At 38.2% G+C, this 15,100-nt stretch overlaps 1 protein-coding gene across 1 annotated transcript in view; it reads left to right on the plus strand.

Annotated features, from left to right (window-relative positions):
• The window catches only part of SLC7A11 (solute carrier family 7 member 11), a 90,810-nt gene that overhangs the window by 25,764 nt on the left and 49,946 nt on the right, over positions 1-15,100 (plus strand). Inside the window, exon 6 of the mRNA XM_049885274.1 lies at positions 13,101-13,145. Within this exon, the coding sequence (XP_049741231.1) occupies positions 13,101-13,145 (45 nt within the window). The remainder of the gene's footprint in view (positions 1-13,100; positions 13,146-15,100) is intronic.

Consider the following 15,100-nt stretch of genomic DNA (forward strand, 5'->3'; position numbering starts at 1 on the left):
ATCAACTTGAGAGCAGTGGGTTTTGTTTTTGGTTTTTTGGTATATATTAGTAAATATATGATAGTGACACTAGGTATTAAAAATTAGTACTTCGCTTGTCAAAATGCCTTTCATTTGAAGCTGCAGGGGTTTTTACAAATAGTGGTTAATGATTATTCTTCTTATTATGAGAAAGAGAAATAATTCGATTTAAAATTAAGTCAGATATTCCTAGGAAGTAAAATAGTACATTAAAAACAGGGAAAGAGAAAGCAAGATGATAAAATCAGGTGCATTTGACATGCTGTTACATTTTAAAGGACTTTATAGGTTCCTTAAAATTTCCCTCATCTGAAAACAAAAAATATACAGCAAAGATGAGTAAAATCACCATCTCACAGATACACTTCCTTTGATGCATGTCTGGCTGTGATAACGTCTGGTTAAACAACTGGAACTTTGTATTTAGTCCTTGATTTGTTTAGGCACTTGAAGAATGATAATCAGGATGAGAACGGGACATTTTGCTAAGCAAATCTTATTGACTCACTAGGTTTAGTTGAAATGACTGTTGTAAGAAAGCCCACTAGGTAGAAAAATATTATGTAACATCAGAAGCATTATAGTAAGGTTAGATTTCATTATTTTGGAGTAATTAATGGCAATATTTCTTTTTTACTAGTTGTAGAGCTAACAGTTGTACAGCTTTAGCTGTGAGAGTGTTCTAAGAGCTGAAAATTAATAACAGAAAACTATACTAACTGGAAAATTCTGTAAATATATTTCAAGCACAAATACAATTTCCTTCTATTTCTTTACTTTTTAGGATCTTACCTTTCAGCTAATGCATGGAATTTAGATCTATTTCAAAATAAATTGAGTGTTTACCCTATGAATTTCATCCAATTATGAAAAGCTAGCATTAGAGGACAATAAAGAGAGGACAGGAACTTAAAACTTTAACATAGCTTTTGAAGCGAAATATGTTTGAAGGCTGTTAGGAGACTGTAGCTCTAAGGAGACTAGGGTAAAATATTTGTATATTCCCAGAATGTTTTCTTATAGTCATCCTGTGTAAGCATTAGTCTTGAGTCCCTCAGTGTTTTTGAAGTCTTTTTATTTTTGTCCAAAGCACAATGTGGTGCTGGGCAGAGAAAAGAACTGAGTTGTGATCACAGGGTTAGTAGCAGAATCGAATATCCCATGGCTATTCAGCCGGTGATGAGAGCTCTGGAGCCCTGGGGCAGCAGCCAAGCTTCTAGGGAGGGTCACTGAGAGACACCAGAGCAAAGTGGGGAGGTGGTGAAAGCTTTCAGCAAGAGCCAAGTGTGGGGAGCCTGGCAATATTCAATTAAGAATGTGGGATGTGGAGATAGTCACAAAGGAGATTTGATTAATTCTGTTGAATAAAGTTCCTTTTGCCTGAAAGTACAATGTATCAGTTCCCACAGAATCTTAAAATATTCCTTTATCCTACCAACTCTCCTACCACCCAGCACTGAATATTCAAGTCGCCTGCTTTATTTTGAGCAAATTTTCTCCACTTCTGTAGGCTTTTGAGGCTTGATTGATAGAATTCTCCATGCATAAAGACCCTTTATATTTCAAATTGCTATCTTAATATTTAATTTATTGGTGCAGAACCAAAATGTCATTCTTTTTACAGGGTAAACGGGGTTTATGTGAACCTTTCTTTAGAGTTTTCTTCATTGAATCCTCATGTCCACTCCGTATCCTAATGAACAGGACATTGTTGATTTCCTTATATTCTTGAGGGTTCAATCACAGTATTGGACAAGAAGGCCTAGATCTTATATAGAATGTTATCTGATACAAGTGGCTTATGTAGGGGACAGATGGTAACTATTTCTATACTAGGTTGTTGTGCTACCTGAATGCTGCTTTGTGAAGAGGTAGAAATAATCTGGTTGTTCATCTATGGCCATCAGTCTTAGAAAAAGGAAGCTATGTTTAGAAAAAGGAAGCTATGTCTTTTAGTTTGGAGATTCAGAGGAAACGTTAATATCTGGATGTAAATGGATCAAGATGGCAGCTAAAAGAAGCCCAGAGGAAGGCACATTTTTTCACTTTCCAAATGTGACCCCCTGGCTCTCTAGCTTCTATTTTGTGTCCTATAATTAAGGAACTGGGTGGTAGGATTAGAAACAGGGTACTGGGCAAATAAGCCTCTATTCCTTGTGTTGCTGCTGTGACAATGTTTGATGAAAAAGGGAGGGGAACATGGCAAATGAAATGAGACAGAAGCAGCCATTATCATCAGAATTTACCACCTAGGGATTAAGTAAAAGCCAGAAGACTGTTGTTGTCCTGGAGGCCTTGCTCTAACTGTTAGCAATTCTGTCTCCTCCGTTTTGAATAGGAAAAAGACACTACCAAACCTTGGGAAATCTGAATAGACTAAGCTTTTGGCTATGAGAAGCACAGAGCCTTTTCAGAAGGATGAAAACTCCCTCCCAGAAACACGATGAGGGTAGAAGAAATCATTAACCCAGCCAGGTTGCAGAGCTGGGTCAGAACAGCGTTTGTATTACTGCCCAGGCCTGTATTCAGAAAAATACTTCTGCCATTCCCCCTTGTGGCCCTGGGGAATGCAACCAATTTCAATCCCTTATCCTGATCCAAAGCTAAATGTTGCTTGGTGGAGTTTTTTTCTTTTTTTTAAAACTCTGTAATAGAAAATAGTTTTTCTATGTCTTTCTCTTTTTTCTCTCCATTTTAAATTTTATCCTCAATGGATTTAGCTTTCTAAAGCCCCTGCAGAGATTATTTTGTACCATTGTGTCAAATCTAATCTAAAGAATAAGCTTCTTTTAAAAGTAATTCCCATAGTTGGGTACTGGGCTGCACTGCCAGCTTTGCCAGGCCTTTTATACACAATCATGGAGAAGCTGAAACAATGGGTCTTGAGAATGTTCTCAAGAGACCTTGAGGAGAGATGTAAACCAAAGACGATACTATGGACTCCTTGCTGGAGACTAGGAGAGCATAAAGGTGTTTGTCCCACAGGATGTGAATGTTTGGGTTAAAATAAGAAGCTTCTTCCTTCCCACCCCCCACCAGCCCCAACTCCTTTCCTTTTCTCTATTCTCTGGAGCTAGGGCAAATATTTGAAACTGTGTTCCCTTTTTTTTTTTTTTTTGTAAATATTTCCTTTCTTGCTTTAACGGTGTTGAAAAAGACTAGTCTTTTAAAAACTGTTAAGAAGGAACTGTCTATTTTTGACATGAGAAATCTAGAAATATTGCTCTTTTTTCCCCCCTGTAATTCCTATTGCCTTGGGCTTATAACAAATACATCAAATCACTTGGAGTGCATATTCCAGGTATAAGTATCGATTGGTGCTTGCTTTCCTGATATAACTATAGCCTCTCTTTTCAGAAATGTGTATTCTAGTTATTAAAAAAAAAATTCTTAGCTGCTAACTTTTCAAGTCACCATTATTGCTTAGCTATTCACATACTTCTGCTTAAAGCATAGCTCTTAAAGAGTAGACACTTTAGCTTTGAACAGCGACTGCCCATTTGTGAATTTAAATGGAATTTTAACAATGATAGAGTAAGACAGGTCTCCTCACCTTTGTTTTAGGTTATGAGAGACTTTAAATATATTAAGGTCTGATGGGCTAATATCCCAGCCATTTGGTTTTAGATTGCAGATAATTCATACCTAGAGACTCTTGTATACCTTTGTGGAAGGTTATTTTACCTTCTAAGGAAAAATAAGAGGACAAAGCAGTACATACATTGAGAATATGTCTTTTTGTTTTGTGAAAATGTCCTAAGAAATGAAAAAGTTAGAAAGGACTTTGTCTTTAGATGTTTAGCTCTTCCTATTGAGATTCCTTTGTACTCTCATTTTTATAATCCAGTTCTTTGTATAAGCTTATTCGAGGAAGGAGTCTGCTTCATCCTTACAGCTTGGAGCCATGAGAATAATCAGTGCTCTAAAGAGTCCCCAAACCAAAACCAAATCAAACCCATTGACGTCAAGCCAACTGTGACTCATAGCAACCCTATAGGACAGAGTAGAACTCTCCCATAGGGTTTCCAAGGAGCAGCTGGTAGATTCAAACTGCTGACCTTTTGGATAGCAGCCGAAGGCTTAACCACTGCACCACCCAGGCTTTAACCAGCAGTCCTTTTAGGTTAGAAAAAGAAGTCATGGATGCAAGGGGTAGAGTCACAGAGTGAAGGAAAGGAATCTGAATTTCTCTAGGGCCATAAATTTAGGGTAATATTTGTAATCCTAGGAAACTTGAAAGTGAAAGAATGTGTGTCTAGAATGTTTCTTGTCATGTAGGAGACCCAGAAAAGTGTTCAGAACTTGGGAAAAGTTCAAAATATTCTGCTCTCTAGTTGTCAACTTAGAATGTACTGTCCCTAAAGTTAACTGACTAAATATACAAAAAAAGAGAAATAGCCACTCTGCAGTATTGTGACTTGTGGTTATTTGGGATACATGCTGGTAACAATGAACTGAAATGAAGAAGTATGAAGTGAGAATTTATTATGTTTTATCCCATTTTCGCTTCCTTCTTACCTGCTTCATCTATATCTACGAAGACAATAATGGTTCCATAAAACTGAGAAGTGGCGTAGTGGTTAAGAGCCACTTCTGCTAACCAAAAGTTGGCAGTTCAAATCCACCAGCTGCTCCTTGGAAACCCTATGGGGCAGTTCTACTCTGTTCTTTAGGGTTGCTATGAGTTGGAATCGACTCGATGGCAATGGGTTTGGTTTTTTTTGGTTTTAAAACTGAGAAATGCTATGGTAGTACTTAAGTTGTACTATGTTTTGGTTGATGTATTTCTACCACTAAAATTTGAACTTCCAGGAAGCAAAGTCTACCTCGTACTTAATTTCTGTTCCTAGTCTCTTTGCCACATCTTAGCTATAGAATGCTAAACTGTTGCTCATACATGTGTATGACTGGTTTCTCACACCTCTGTGCTCAGGTGCTCATTATGTGTTCTGTGCTCATATAGGGTCGCTATGAGTTGCAGTTGACTAGATGGCGTTGGGTTTGGTTTTTGGGTTTTGTGCTCATATGCTTATACCATTTCACCAGGGCTAAATGTTAAGCATTCATTTTTTTTTAAAACCTAGAATTTTTTTTAAATAATTTTTATTGTGCTTTAAGGGAAAGTTTACAAATCAAGTCAGCCTTTCACACAAAAACCCAGATACACCTTGCTACACACTCCCAATTACTCTCCCCCTAATGAGACAGCCTGCTCTCTCCCTCCACTCTCTCTTTTCGTGTCCTTTTTGCCAGCTTCTAACCCCCTCCACCCTCTCATCTCCCCTCCAGGCAGGAGAAGCCAACATAGTCTCAAGTGTCCACCTGATCCAAGAAGCTCACCCCTCACCAGCATCCCTCTCCAACCCATTGTCCAGTCCAATCCATGTCTGAAGAGTTGGCTTCGGGAATGTTTCCTGTCCTGGGCCAACAGAAGGTCTGGGGGCCATGACCACCGGGGTCCTTCCAGTCTCAGTCAGACCATTAAGTCTGGTCTTATGAGAATTTGGGGTCTGCATCCCACTGCTCTCCTGCTCCCTCAGGGGTTCTCTGTTGCATTCCCTGTCAGGGTAGTCATCGGTTGTAGCCAGGCACCATCTAGTTCTTCTGGTCTCAGGATGATGTAGTCTCTGGTTCTTGTGGCCCTTTCTGTCTCTTCGGCCAGTAATCACCTTGTGTCCTTGGTGTTCTTCATTCTCCTTTGATCCAGGTGGGTTGAGACCAATTGATGCATCTCAGATACCTGCTTGCTAGCATTTAAGACCCCAGAAGCTACTCTTCAAAGTGGGATGCAGGATGTTTTGTTAATAGATTTTATTATGCCAATCGACTTAGATGTCCCCTGAAACCATGGCTCCCAGACCCTTGCCCCTGCTACGCTGGTCTTCAAAGCATTCAGTTTATTCAGGAAACTTCTTTGCTTTTGGTTTAGTCCAATTGTGCTGACCTCCCCTGTATTGTGTGCTGTCTTTCCCTTCACCTAAAGTGGTTCTTATCTACTATCTAATTAGTGAATACCCCTCTCCCAACCACCCACCCTCTCTCCCTCCCTCCCTGCTTGAGTAACCACAAAAGAATGTTTCCTTCTCAGTTTAAACTATTTCTAAAGTTCTTGTAATAGTGGTCTTATACAATATTTATCCTTTTGCAACTGACTAATTTCACTCAGCATAATGCCTTACAGGTTTCTCCATGTTATGAAATGTTTCACAGATTCCTCACTGTTCTTTAACGATGCATAGTATTCCGTTGTGTGAATATACCATAATTTATGCATTCATCCTTTGATGGGCACCTTGGTTGCTTCCATCTTTTTGCTATTGTAAACAGTGCTGCAATAAACATCGGTGTGCATATATCTGTTCCTGTAAAGGCTCTTATTTCTCTAGGATATATTCCAAGGAGTGGCATTGCTGGATCGTATGGTAGTTCTATTTCTAACTTTTTAAGGAAGTGCCAAATCGACTTCCAAAGTGGTTGTACCATTTTACATTCCCACCAGCAGTGTAGAAGTGTTCCAATCTCTCCACAGCCTCTCCAACATTTATTATTATGTGCTTTTTGGATTAATGCCAGCCTTGTTGGACTGAGATGAAATCTCATTATAGTTTTGACCTGCATTTCTCTAATGGCTAATAATCGTGAACATTTCCTCATATATCTGTTAGCCACCTGAATGTCTTCTTTAGTGAAGTGTCTATTCATATCTTTTGCCCATTTTCTAATTGGGTTGTCTTTTTGCAGTTGAGTTTTTGCAGTGCCATGTAGATTTTAGAGATCAAGCGCTGATCAGAAATGTCATAGCTAAAAACTTTTTCCCAGTTTGTAGGTAGTCTTTTTACTCTTTTGGTGAAGTCTTTGGATGAGCGTAAGTGTTTGATCTTTTGGAGCTCCCAGTTATCTAGTTCTTCTACATTCTTTATAATGTTTTCTCTACTGTTTGTGCCATGTATTAGGGCTCCTAACGTTGTTCCTATTTTTTCTTCCATGATCTTTATCGTTTTAGATTTTATATTTAGGTCTTTGATCCATTTTCAGTTAGTTTTTGTGCATGAAATGAGGTATGGGTCTTGTTTCATTTTTTTTTTGCAGATGGATATCCAGTTATACCAGCACCATTTGTTAAAAAGACTGTCTTTTCCTCATTTAACTGTTTGGGGCCTTTGTCAAATATCAACTGCTCATATGTGGATGGATTTATGTCTGGATTCTCAATTCTGTTCCATTGGTCCATGTATCTGTTGTTGTACCAGTACCAGGCTGTTTTGACTACTGTGGTGGTATAATAGGTTCTAAAATCAGATAAAGTAAGGCCTCCCACTTTGTTCTTCTTTTTCAGTAATGCCTTATTTATCCATGGCCTCTTTCCCTTCCATATGAAATTGGTGATTTGTTTCTCCATCTCATTAAAGAATATCCTTGGGATTTGGATTGGAATTGCATTAAATGTATAGATTGCTTTTGGAAGAATAGACATTTTTATAATGTTAAGTCTTCCTATCCACAAGCAATTTATGTTCTTCCACTTATGTCTCTTTTGGTTTCTTGCAGAAGTGTACTGTAGTTTTCTTTGTATAGGTCTTCTACATCTCTGGTAAGATCTATTCCTAAGTATTTTATCTTCTTGGGGGCTACTGTAAATGGCATTGATTTGGCGATTTCCTCTTCGATGTTCTTTTTGTTGGTGGAGAGGAGTCCAAGTGATTTTTGTATGTTTATCTTGTATCCCAATACTCTGCTGAACTCTTCTATTAGTTTCAGTAGTTTTCTGGAGGATTCCTTAGGGTTTTCTGTGTATAAGATCATGTCATCTGCAAATAGAGATACTTTGACTTCTTCCTTGCTGATCTGGATGCCCTTTATTTATCTAGCCTAATTGCTCTGGCTAGGACTTCCAGCACAGTGTTGAATAAGAGTTGTGATAAAGGGCATCCTTGTCTGGTTCCCAATTTCAGTGGGAATGTTTTCCGGCTGTCTGCATTTAGGGTGATGTTGGCCATTGGCTTTGTATAAATGCCCTTTATTATGTTGAGAAATTTTCCTTCTATTCCTATTTTCCTAAGAGTGTTTATCATGAATGAGTATTGAACTTTGTCAAATGCCTTTTCTGCATCAGTTGATAAAATCATGTGATTCTTGTCTTTTGTTTTATTTATGTGGTAAAAAAAACAGACATGTGGTAGATTACATTAATTGTTTTTCTAAAGCTGAATCATCCCTGCATACCTGGTATGAATCCCACTTGGTCATGGTCAATTATTTTTTTCATATGTTGTTAAATTCTATTGGCTAGAATTTTGTTGAGGATTTTTGCATCTACATTCATGAGGGATATAGGTCTATAATTTTCTTTTCTTGTGGTGTCTTTACCTGGTTTTGGTATCAGGGATATGGTGGCTTCATAGAATGAGTTTGGTAGTATTCCATCCTTTTCTGTGAAACCTTTAGTAGTAGTGGTGTTAACTCTTCTCTGAAAGCTTGCTAGAACTCTGCAGTGAAGCCGTCCGGACCATGGCTTTTTTTTGTTGGGAGTTTTCTGATTACCTTTTCAATCTCTTCTTTTGTTATGGGTCTATATAGTTGTTCTACCTCTGTTTGTGTTAGTTTAGGTAGGTAGTGTGTTTCTAGGAATTCATCCATTTCTTCTAGGTTTTCAATTTTGTTTGAGTATAGTTTTTCATAGTAATCTGATATGATTCTTTTAATTTCTGTATGGTCTGTTGTAGTATCGTTTATCTCATTTCTTATTCGGGTTATTTGCTTCCTCTTCTGTTTTTCTTTTGTCAGTTTGGCCAGTGGTTTATCAATTTTGTTGAGTTTTTCAAAAAACCAGCTTATGGTCTTGTTAGTTCCTTCAATTGTTTTTCTGTTTTCTATTTCATTTAGTTCAGCTCTAAATTTTATTATTTGTTTTCTCCTGGTGCCTGTGGGTTTCTTTTGTTGCTCTCTTTCTATCTGTTCAAGCTGTAGGGATAGTTCTTTGATTTTGGCCCTTTCTTCTTTTTGGATGTGTGCATTTATTGATATAAATTGGCCTCTGAGCACCGCTTTTGCTATGTCCCAAAGGTTCTGATAGGAAGTGTTCTCATTCTCATTGTATTCTACGAATTTCTTTATTCCATCCTTAATGTTTTCCTTAATCCATTCTTTTTTGAGCAGGATATTGTTCAATTTCCAAGTGTTTGATTTCTTTTCCCTGCTTTTCCTGTTATTGCTCTCCACTTTTATGGCCTTATGGTCAGTGAAGATGTTTTGTAATATTTCACTGTTTTGGATTCTGCTAAGGGTTGCTTTATGACCTAATGTGTGGTCTATTCTAGAGAATGTTCCATGTGCACTAGAAAAGAAAGTATACTTGGTTGCTGTTGGGTGGAGTATTCTGTATATGTCTACGAGGTCAAGTTGGTTGATTGTGGCATTTAGATCTTCCGTGTCTTTATTGAGCTTCTTTCTGGATGTCCTGTCCTTCACCGAAAGTGGTGTGTTGAAGTCTCCCACTATTATTGTGGAGCTGTCTGTCTCACTTTTCAATGCTGATAGAGTTTGTTTTATGTATCTTGCAGCCCTGTCATTGGGTGCATAAATATTTAATTCTGGTTATATCTTCTTGGTGTATTGTCCCTTTAATCATTATATAGTGTCCTTCCTTATCCTTTCTGATGGATTTAACTCTGAAGTCTATTTTGTCAGAAATTAATATTGCCACTCCTGCTCTTTTTGATTGTTGTTTTCTTGATATATTTTTTCCATCCTTTGAGTTTTAGTTTGTTTGTGTCTCTAAGGTATGTCTCTTGTAGGCAGCATACAGACGGATCTTGTTTTTTAATCCATTCTGCCACTCTCTGTCTCTTTATTGGTGCGTTTAGTCCATTTACATTCAGGGTAATTATGGATATGTATGAATTTAGTGCTATCGTTTTGATGTATTTTTTTGTGCGTTGACAGTTTCTTTTTCCCAGTTGATTTTATGTGCTGAGTAGATTTTCTTTATATATTATCCTTTCCTCATATTTGTTGTTGTTGATTTTGTTTCTACTGAGCCTCTATTTTTCCCTTGTATTTTATTTTAATGAGTAGGATAGTTTGTCTCCTTTGTGGTTACCTTATTATTTACCCCTATTTTTCTAAATTTAAAACTTTTATTTCTTTGTATCACCATATCTTCCTCTCCATATGGAAGGTGTATGATTACATTTCTTAGTCCCTCTTTATTATTTTAATGTTTTCTTCTTTTATATAATAACATCGCCATTACCCTGTGTTGGCTTTTTTTTTTTTTTTTAATAATCTTGCTTTGTTTTTTTGGATTTCCCTGTCTGGGTTGACTTCTGGTTGCTCTGCCCAGTGTTCCAGTCTTGGGTTGATACCTGATATTATTGACATTCTAACCAAAGAACTCCCTTTAGTATTTCTGGTTTGGTTTTTACGAATTCCCTCAATTTGTGTTTATCTGGAAATACCTTAATTTCACCTTCATATTTAAGAGACAGTTATGATGGATATATGATTTTTGCCAGGCAATTATTTTCCTTCAATTTTTTAAATATGTCATCCCATTGCCTTCTTGCCTGCATGGTTTCTGCCGAGTAGTCCGAGCTTATTCTTATTGGCTCTCCTCTGCAGGTGACTTTTCTTTTATCCCTCGCTGCTTTTATAATTGTCTCTTTATCTTTGGTTTTGGCAAGCTTGTTTATAATATGTGTTGGTGACTTTCTTTTAAGATCTACGTTATGTGGAGTTCGATGAGCATGTTGGATAGATATATTCTCATCTTTCACAATATCAGGGAAGTTTTCTGCCAACAAATCCTCAATAATTTTCTCTGTATTTTCTGTTATCCCTCCCTGTTCTGGTACTCCAATCACTTGTAGGTTATTTCTCTTGATAGAGTCCCACATGATGCTTAAGTTTTCTTCATTTTTTTAAATTCTTTTATCTGATTTTTCTTCAAATATATTAGTGCCAAGTGATTTATCTTCGAGTTCAGAAATTCCAGCTTCTACTTGCTCAATTGTGCTCCTCTGACTTTCTATTGAGTTACCTAATTCTGTAATTTTATTGTTAATCTTCTGAATTTCTGATTGCTGTCTGTCTACGGATTTTTCCAGCTTATTAAACTTTTCATTATGTTCCTGAATAATCTTTCTAATTTCCTCAGTTGCTTTATCTGTATGTTCCTTGGCTTGTTCTGTGTATGCCTCATTTCCTTCCTGATGTCTTGAAGCGTTCTGCATATTAAACTTTTGTATTCTGCATCTGGTAATTCCAGGAATGCACTTTCATCTTAAAGATCCCTGGATTCTTTGTTTTTAGAGCCTGTTGAGGTGATCATGGCCTGTTTCTTTATGTGACTTGATATTGACTGTTGTCTCTGAGCCATCTATAAGTTATTGTATTAGTTTTTGCTTGCTTACTGTGTCGTAGCTGCTTGCTTTGTTTTGTTTTGGTATACCCCTATGGGTTGCTGGAGTGAGCTAGCTTGATTATTTTCACCTTTGGAGCTCTGGTGTCCTGTCCCCAGCTGGCTAGAGCTGTTATCAGGTATTATCAGTCTAGGAGTCCATTTGGTTTTCCTGTATGAATTCAGCTCAGGTTCCCAGATAGCTGATGTCAAGTGTGTGGTACAGGCTCTGTCCTACAGTCTTAGAGGGGCAGGGGTGATTGGCGTATATACCAGTGTCTGATTGCAGCAAGGGGTCATGCTCTGAAAAAGGCAGCGGGCTGAGAACCGACCCCCAAGTGTCTCTGAGGAAAATGCATGTCAGTTCCCTAGAGCGTGCTGGTGGCTGGGTTCTGCAGAGGGACCATGGGCATCCAAAGTTTTTGTTGTAAGGACTGGGAGGTACCAGTTATCTTTGGACCCCTGTAGTGGGTGGCTGGGTGACCTGAGGTGAGCTACCAGTCCTTAGGTCCTTGTTGTGGGTAGGTGAGGACCTTGTTTAATAGGCAAAGCAATGTCAAACATCAAACACCCACCTCTCCACCGCACAGGTGAAATGGTTGGAGTTTGCCAACAAGGGCTTATTCTCCCCAAATAGGCCCACACAGGTGCATGTAGAAGGGAAAGGTGCTCAAGGTCCATGGATGGTTTATGCCTGGACAGGAGCCGCTTCTGTCCTGAGCTCCTCCAGTTAATGGAGCTAGCAAATTATCTTTTCACCCCAATTGCAAAGTTTTTCCTTCCCCAAGTCCAGGAGGATGGCTCTAGGTGCTCACCAGGGTCTATCTCAGGCCCAGGGATTCAGCTGCTGAAGCCAGCTTGGGGGTGGGGGGGCGTGGTAAAATATATACAAGTACTTAGCTTTTGCCGAGAGCACGCTGTTCTCCTCAGGTTTCAGAGATGTGAGTGGGCTGTGTGGCTGGCTGCTTCTCCCTGAGGAAACTGTGACTGAACGCTAGTACCAGCCCGCTGCTGTGGCAGCTCCAGGAATGGTCCCTGAGAGCTCCCCGCGATTCAGGTCTGGTAACTCCTCTCCACTTCTGAATGGCCTCTTCCTCCCCCTGCCCCTCAGATCGTTGTCTAAGCTTGCCTTTGATGCTCAGGGCTCCCAGCTTGTCACAAATATACTCTTTCCAGTCGTTTTTTGGGGGGTCTTTGTTGTAAAGAGGGCTCGCCGGAAGCGTCTGTCTATTCCACCATCTTGGCTCCACCTTCCTGTCAATGTTAAGCATTCTTAAAGACTCAGCCTGCTGTGGGAAAGCTTCCCTGTCATTACCAGGCTGGGTAGGGAGCTCTCCTCTGGCTCTATGGTGCCCTGCGTCTGCCTCTACCATTGCCTACAGAGCTGTATTACTCCATTTGATAGGGCTTTCTGCAATTATGGGCCCCATGAGAAGAGGAACTAAGGACCTTCCACCTTTATATCCCTCATGTTCGGCCATGATAGGCGGTCTATAAATGTTTTAACAGAAAAATGATTTACGGGAGTTTTTGGTTGTTGCAATCTTGCATCTTGCTATAAGTATTTATTTTTACAATGTTTTCATAATTCTGACTTAAATTTTAAATATTTAAAATTTGAAACTTTGGACTATAATTGGAAAATATATTAATAATTTGTAATTCATTTATCTTTTCTTAGGTTCTACCTCAACTTTGTTACGGAGGAAGTGGAAAATCCTGAAAAGTAAGTAGACATATTTACTCTGAAATAGGTATGAGGGGATAAAATTTAAGGTTACATAGTTGAAAAAGTAGGCCTAAAAAGGAAATTCAGCATAAGCTAGTTAACTGAGTTGTTATTATTGTTGTTTGTCATCATCATCATTTTTATTCTTTTAGGCAGATAAAGTTTATTTGAACTTGTCATAAATTATATGTGAATAACTTCATGATATGTTGTACATTTAATACTATATTATCTTATAACCTGAAAGCAGAAAAGAATAAAGTTACATTTTAGGTAACCTACAGCCAAGAAAACCCTATAGAGCAGGTCTACCCTGTCAAATGGGGTTGCTATAAGTTGGAATAGGCTCAATAGCACCCAATGACAAAAACAACAATCTCATATAAACATATTCTTATAGCTTAACATGGACCTGCAGACACCTACAAGTGCTCCTCCATAAGATAAGAACTCAAAAGTTGGTTATTTCTAGTAATTAATTTGGTTTATTTTTATAATGGCCCAATTAGTTATGGAAGTCCAGAAATAACTGCAGAATGATTTAGGAACTTGTAAATTCTGGGAACTGGATGATTGCTTTTACTTCTTCTTCCTAGGTAACATTTTTGATAATTTCATTATGATATATGGAATGCTTCTAAAATGGACTAATTTAGAAAAATGAGTTACCTTTGTGATTTGTGTATGAGCATTTGTATTTGTCCAGAAAAACAACATAAAAATCCATGGGCAGATCGTGGAAATTTTAAGAGTTATAGTGTAAAATACAGACTGAACTCTTGTTGTTTTGTGTTATTGAGTTGATTCCAACTCATAGCTACCCTATATGACAGGATAGAGCTGCCCCAAAGTGTTTCCTGTGCTATAATCTTTATGAGGGCAGATCACCAGGCCTTTTCTTCCATGGAGCAGCTAGTGAGTTCGAACCGCTGACTTTTCGGTTAGTAGGCAAGTGCTTAACCATTGTGCCACTGTGGCTTCTTGACCGAACTCTAAAGTTACTTAATTAATCTAATATTTATTGAATATCTACTATTGGCTGACTATCGTACTAGGAACCTCTTACACAATGACTTGCTTTCAAGTATTTTATACTCTAGTCCATGAGTCAAATGTGTAAACAAATACATGTAAAACAGCATGATTTATACTTCATAGATTATTTACCAGCTGAGCATAAAGGAAAAAAGAAAATAGTTAACTCTATCAAGGGAGGTATTGCTTATATAGTCTTTAGTGATATCAAGTATTCTCTAGATATAAGACATAGAGAGTGAGAATAAGTGAGACAGAGAGAGAGAGAGAAACACATTTCCAGGAAAGGGAGCAACAAGAACAAAGGTGAGTCGGTATAGCCTGGACATCAAAGAATATGCCTAAATGATCACAACTGAAATGAGAATAGACTAAGAAGTTCTTAGTCTATCTTAATGACAGGAAACTGCCAGAAATTCAAGCTGGATTCAGAAGAGGACGTGGAATGAGGGAAATCATTGGTGATGTCAGATGGATCTTGGCTGAAAGCAGAGAATACCAGAAAGATGTGTACCTGTGTTTTATTGACTATGCAAAGACATTTGACTGTGTGGATCCTGACAAATTATGGATAACATCGTGAAGTATAGGAATTGCAGAACACTTATTTGTGCTCATGAGGAACCTGTACATGGACCAAGAGGCAGTCTTGCAAACAGAACAAGGGGATCTTGCATGTTTTAAAGTCAGGAAAGGTGCGCGTCAGGGTTATTTCTTTCACCATACTTATTCAATCTGTGTGCTGAGCAAATAATCCGAAAAGCAGGACTATACAAATAAGAATGTGGCATCAGGATTGGAGGAAGACTCAATAACAACCTGCGATATGCAGAGTATATGATCTTGCTTGCTGTAAGCGAAGACTTGAAGCACTTACTGATGAAGATCAAAGACTACAGTCTAAAGTATGGATTGAA

The sequence above is a fragment of the Elephas maximus genome, chromosome 5 (assembly GCF_024166365.1).
Source record: "Elephas maximus indicus isolate mEleMax1 chromosome 5, mEleMax1 primary haplotype, whole genome shotgun sequence".
Taxonomy (NCBI): Eukaryota; Metazoa; Chordata; class Mammalia; order Proboscidea; family Elephantidae; genus Elephas; species Elephas maximus.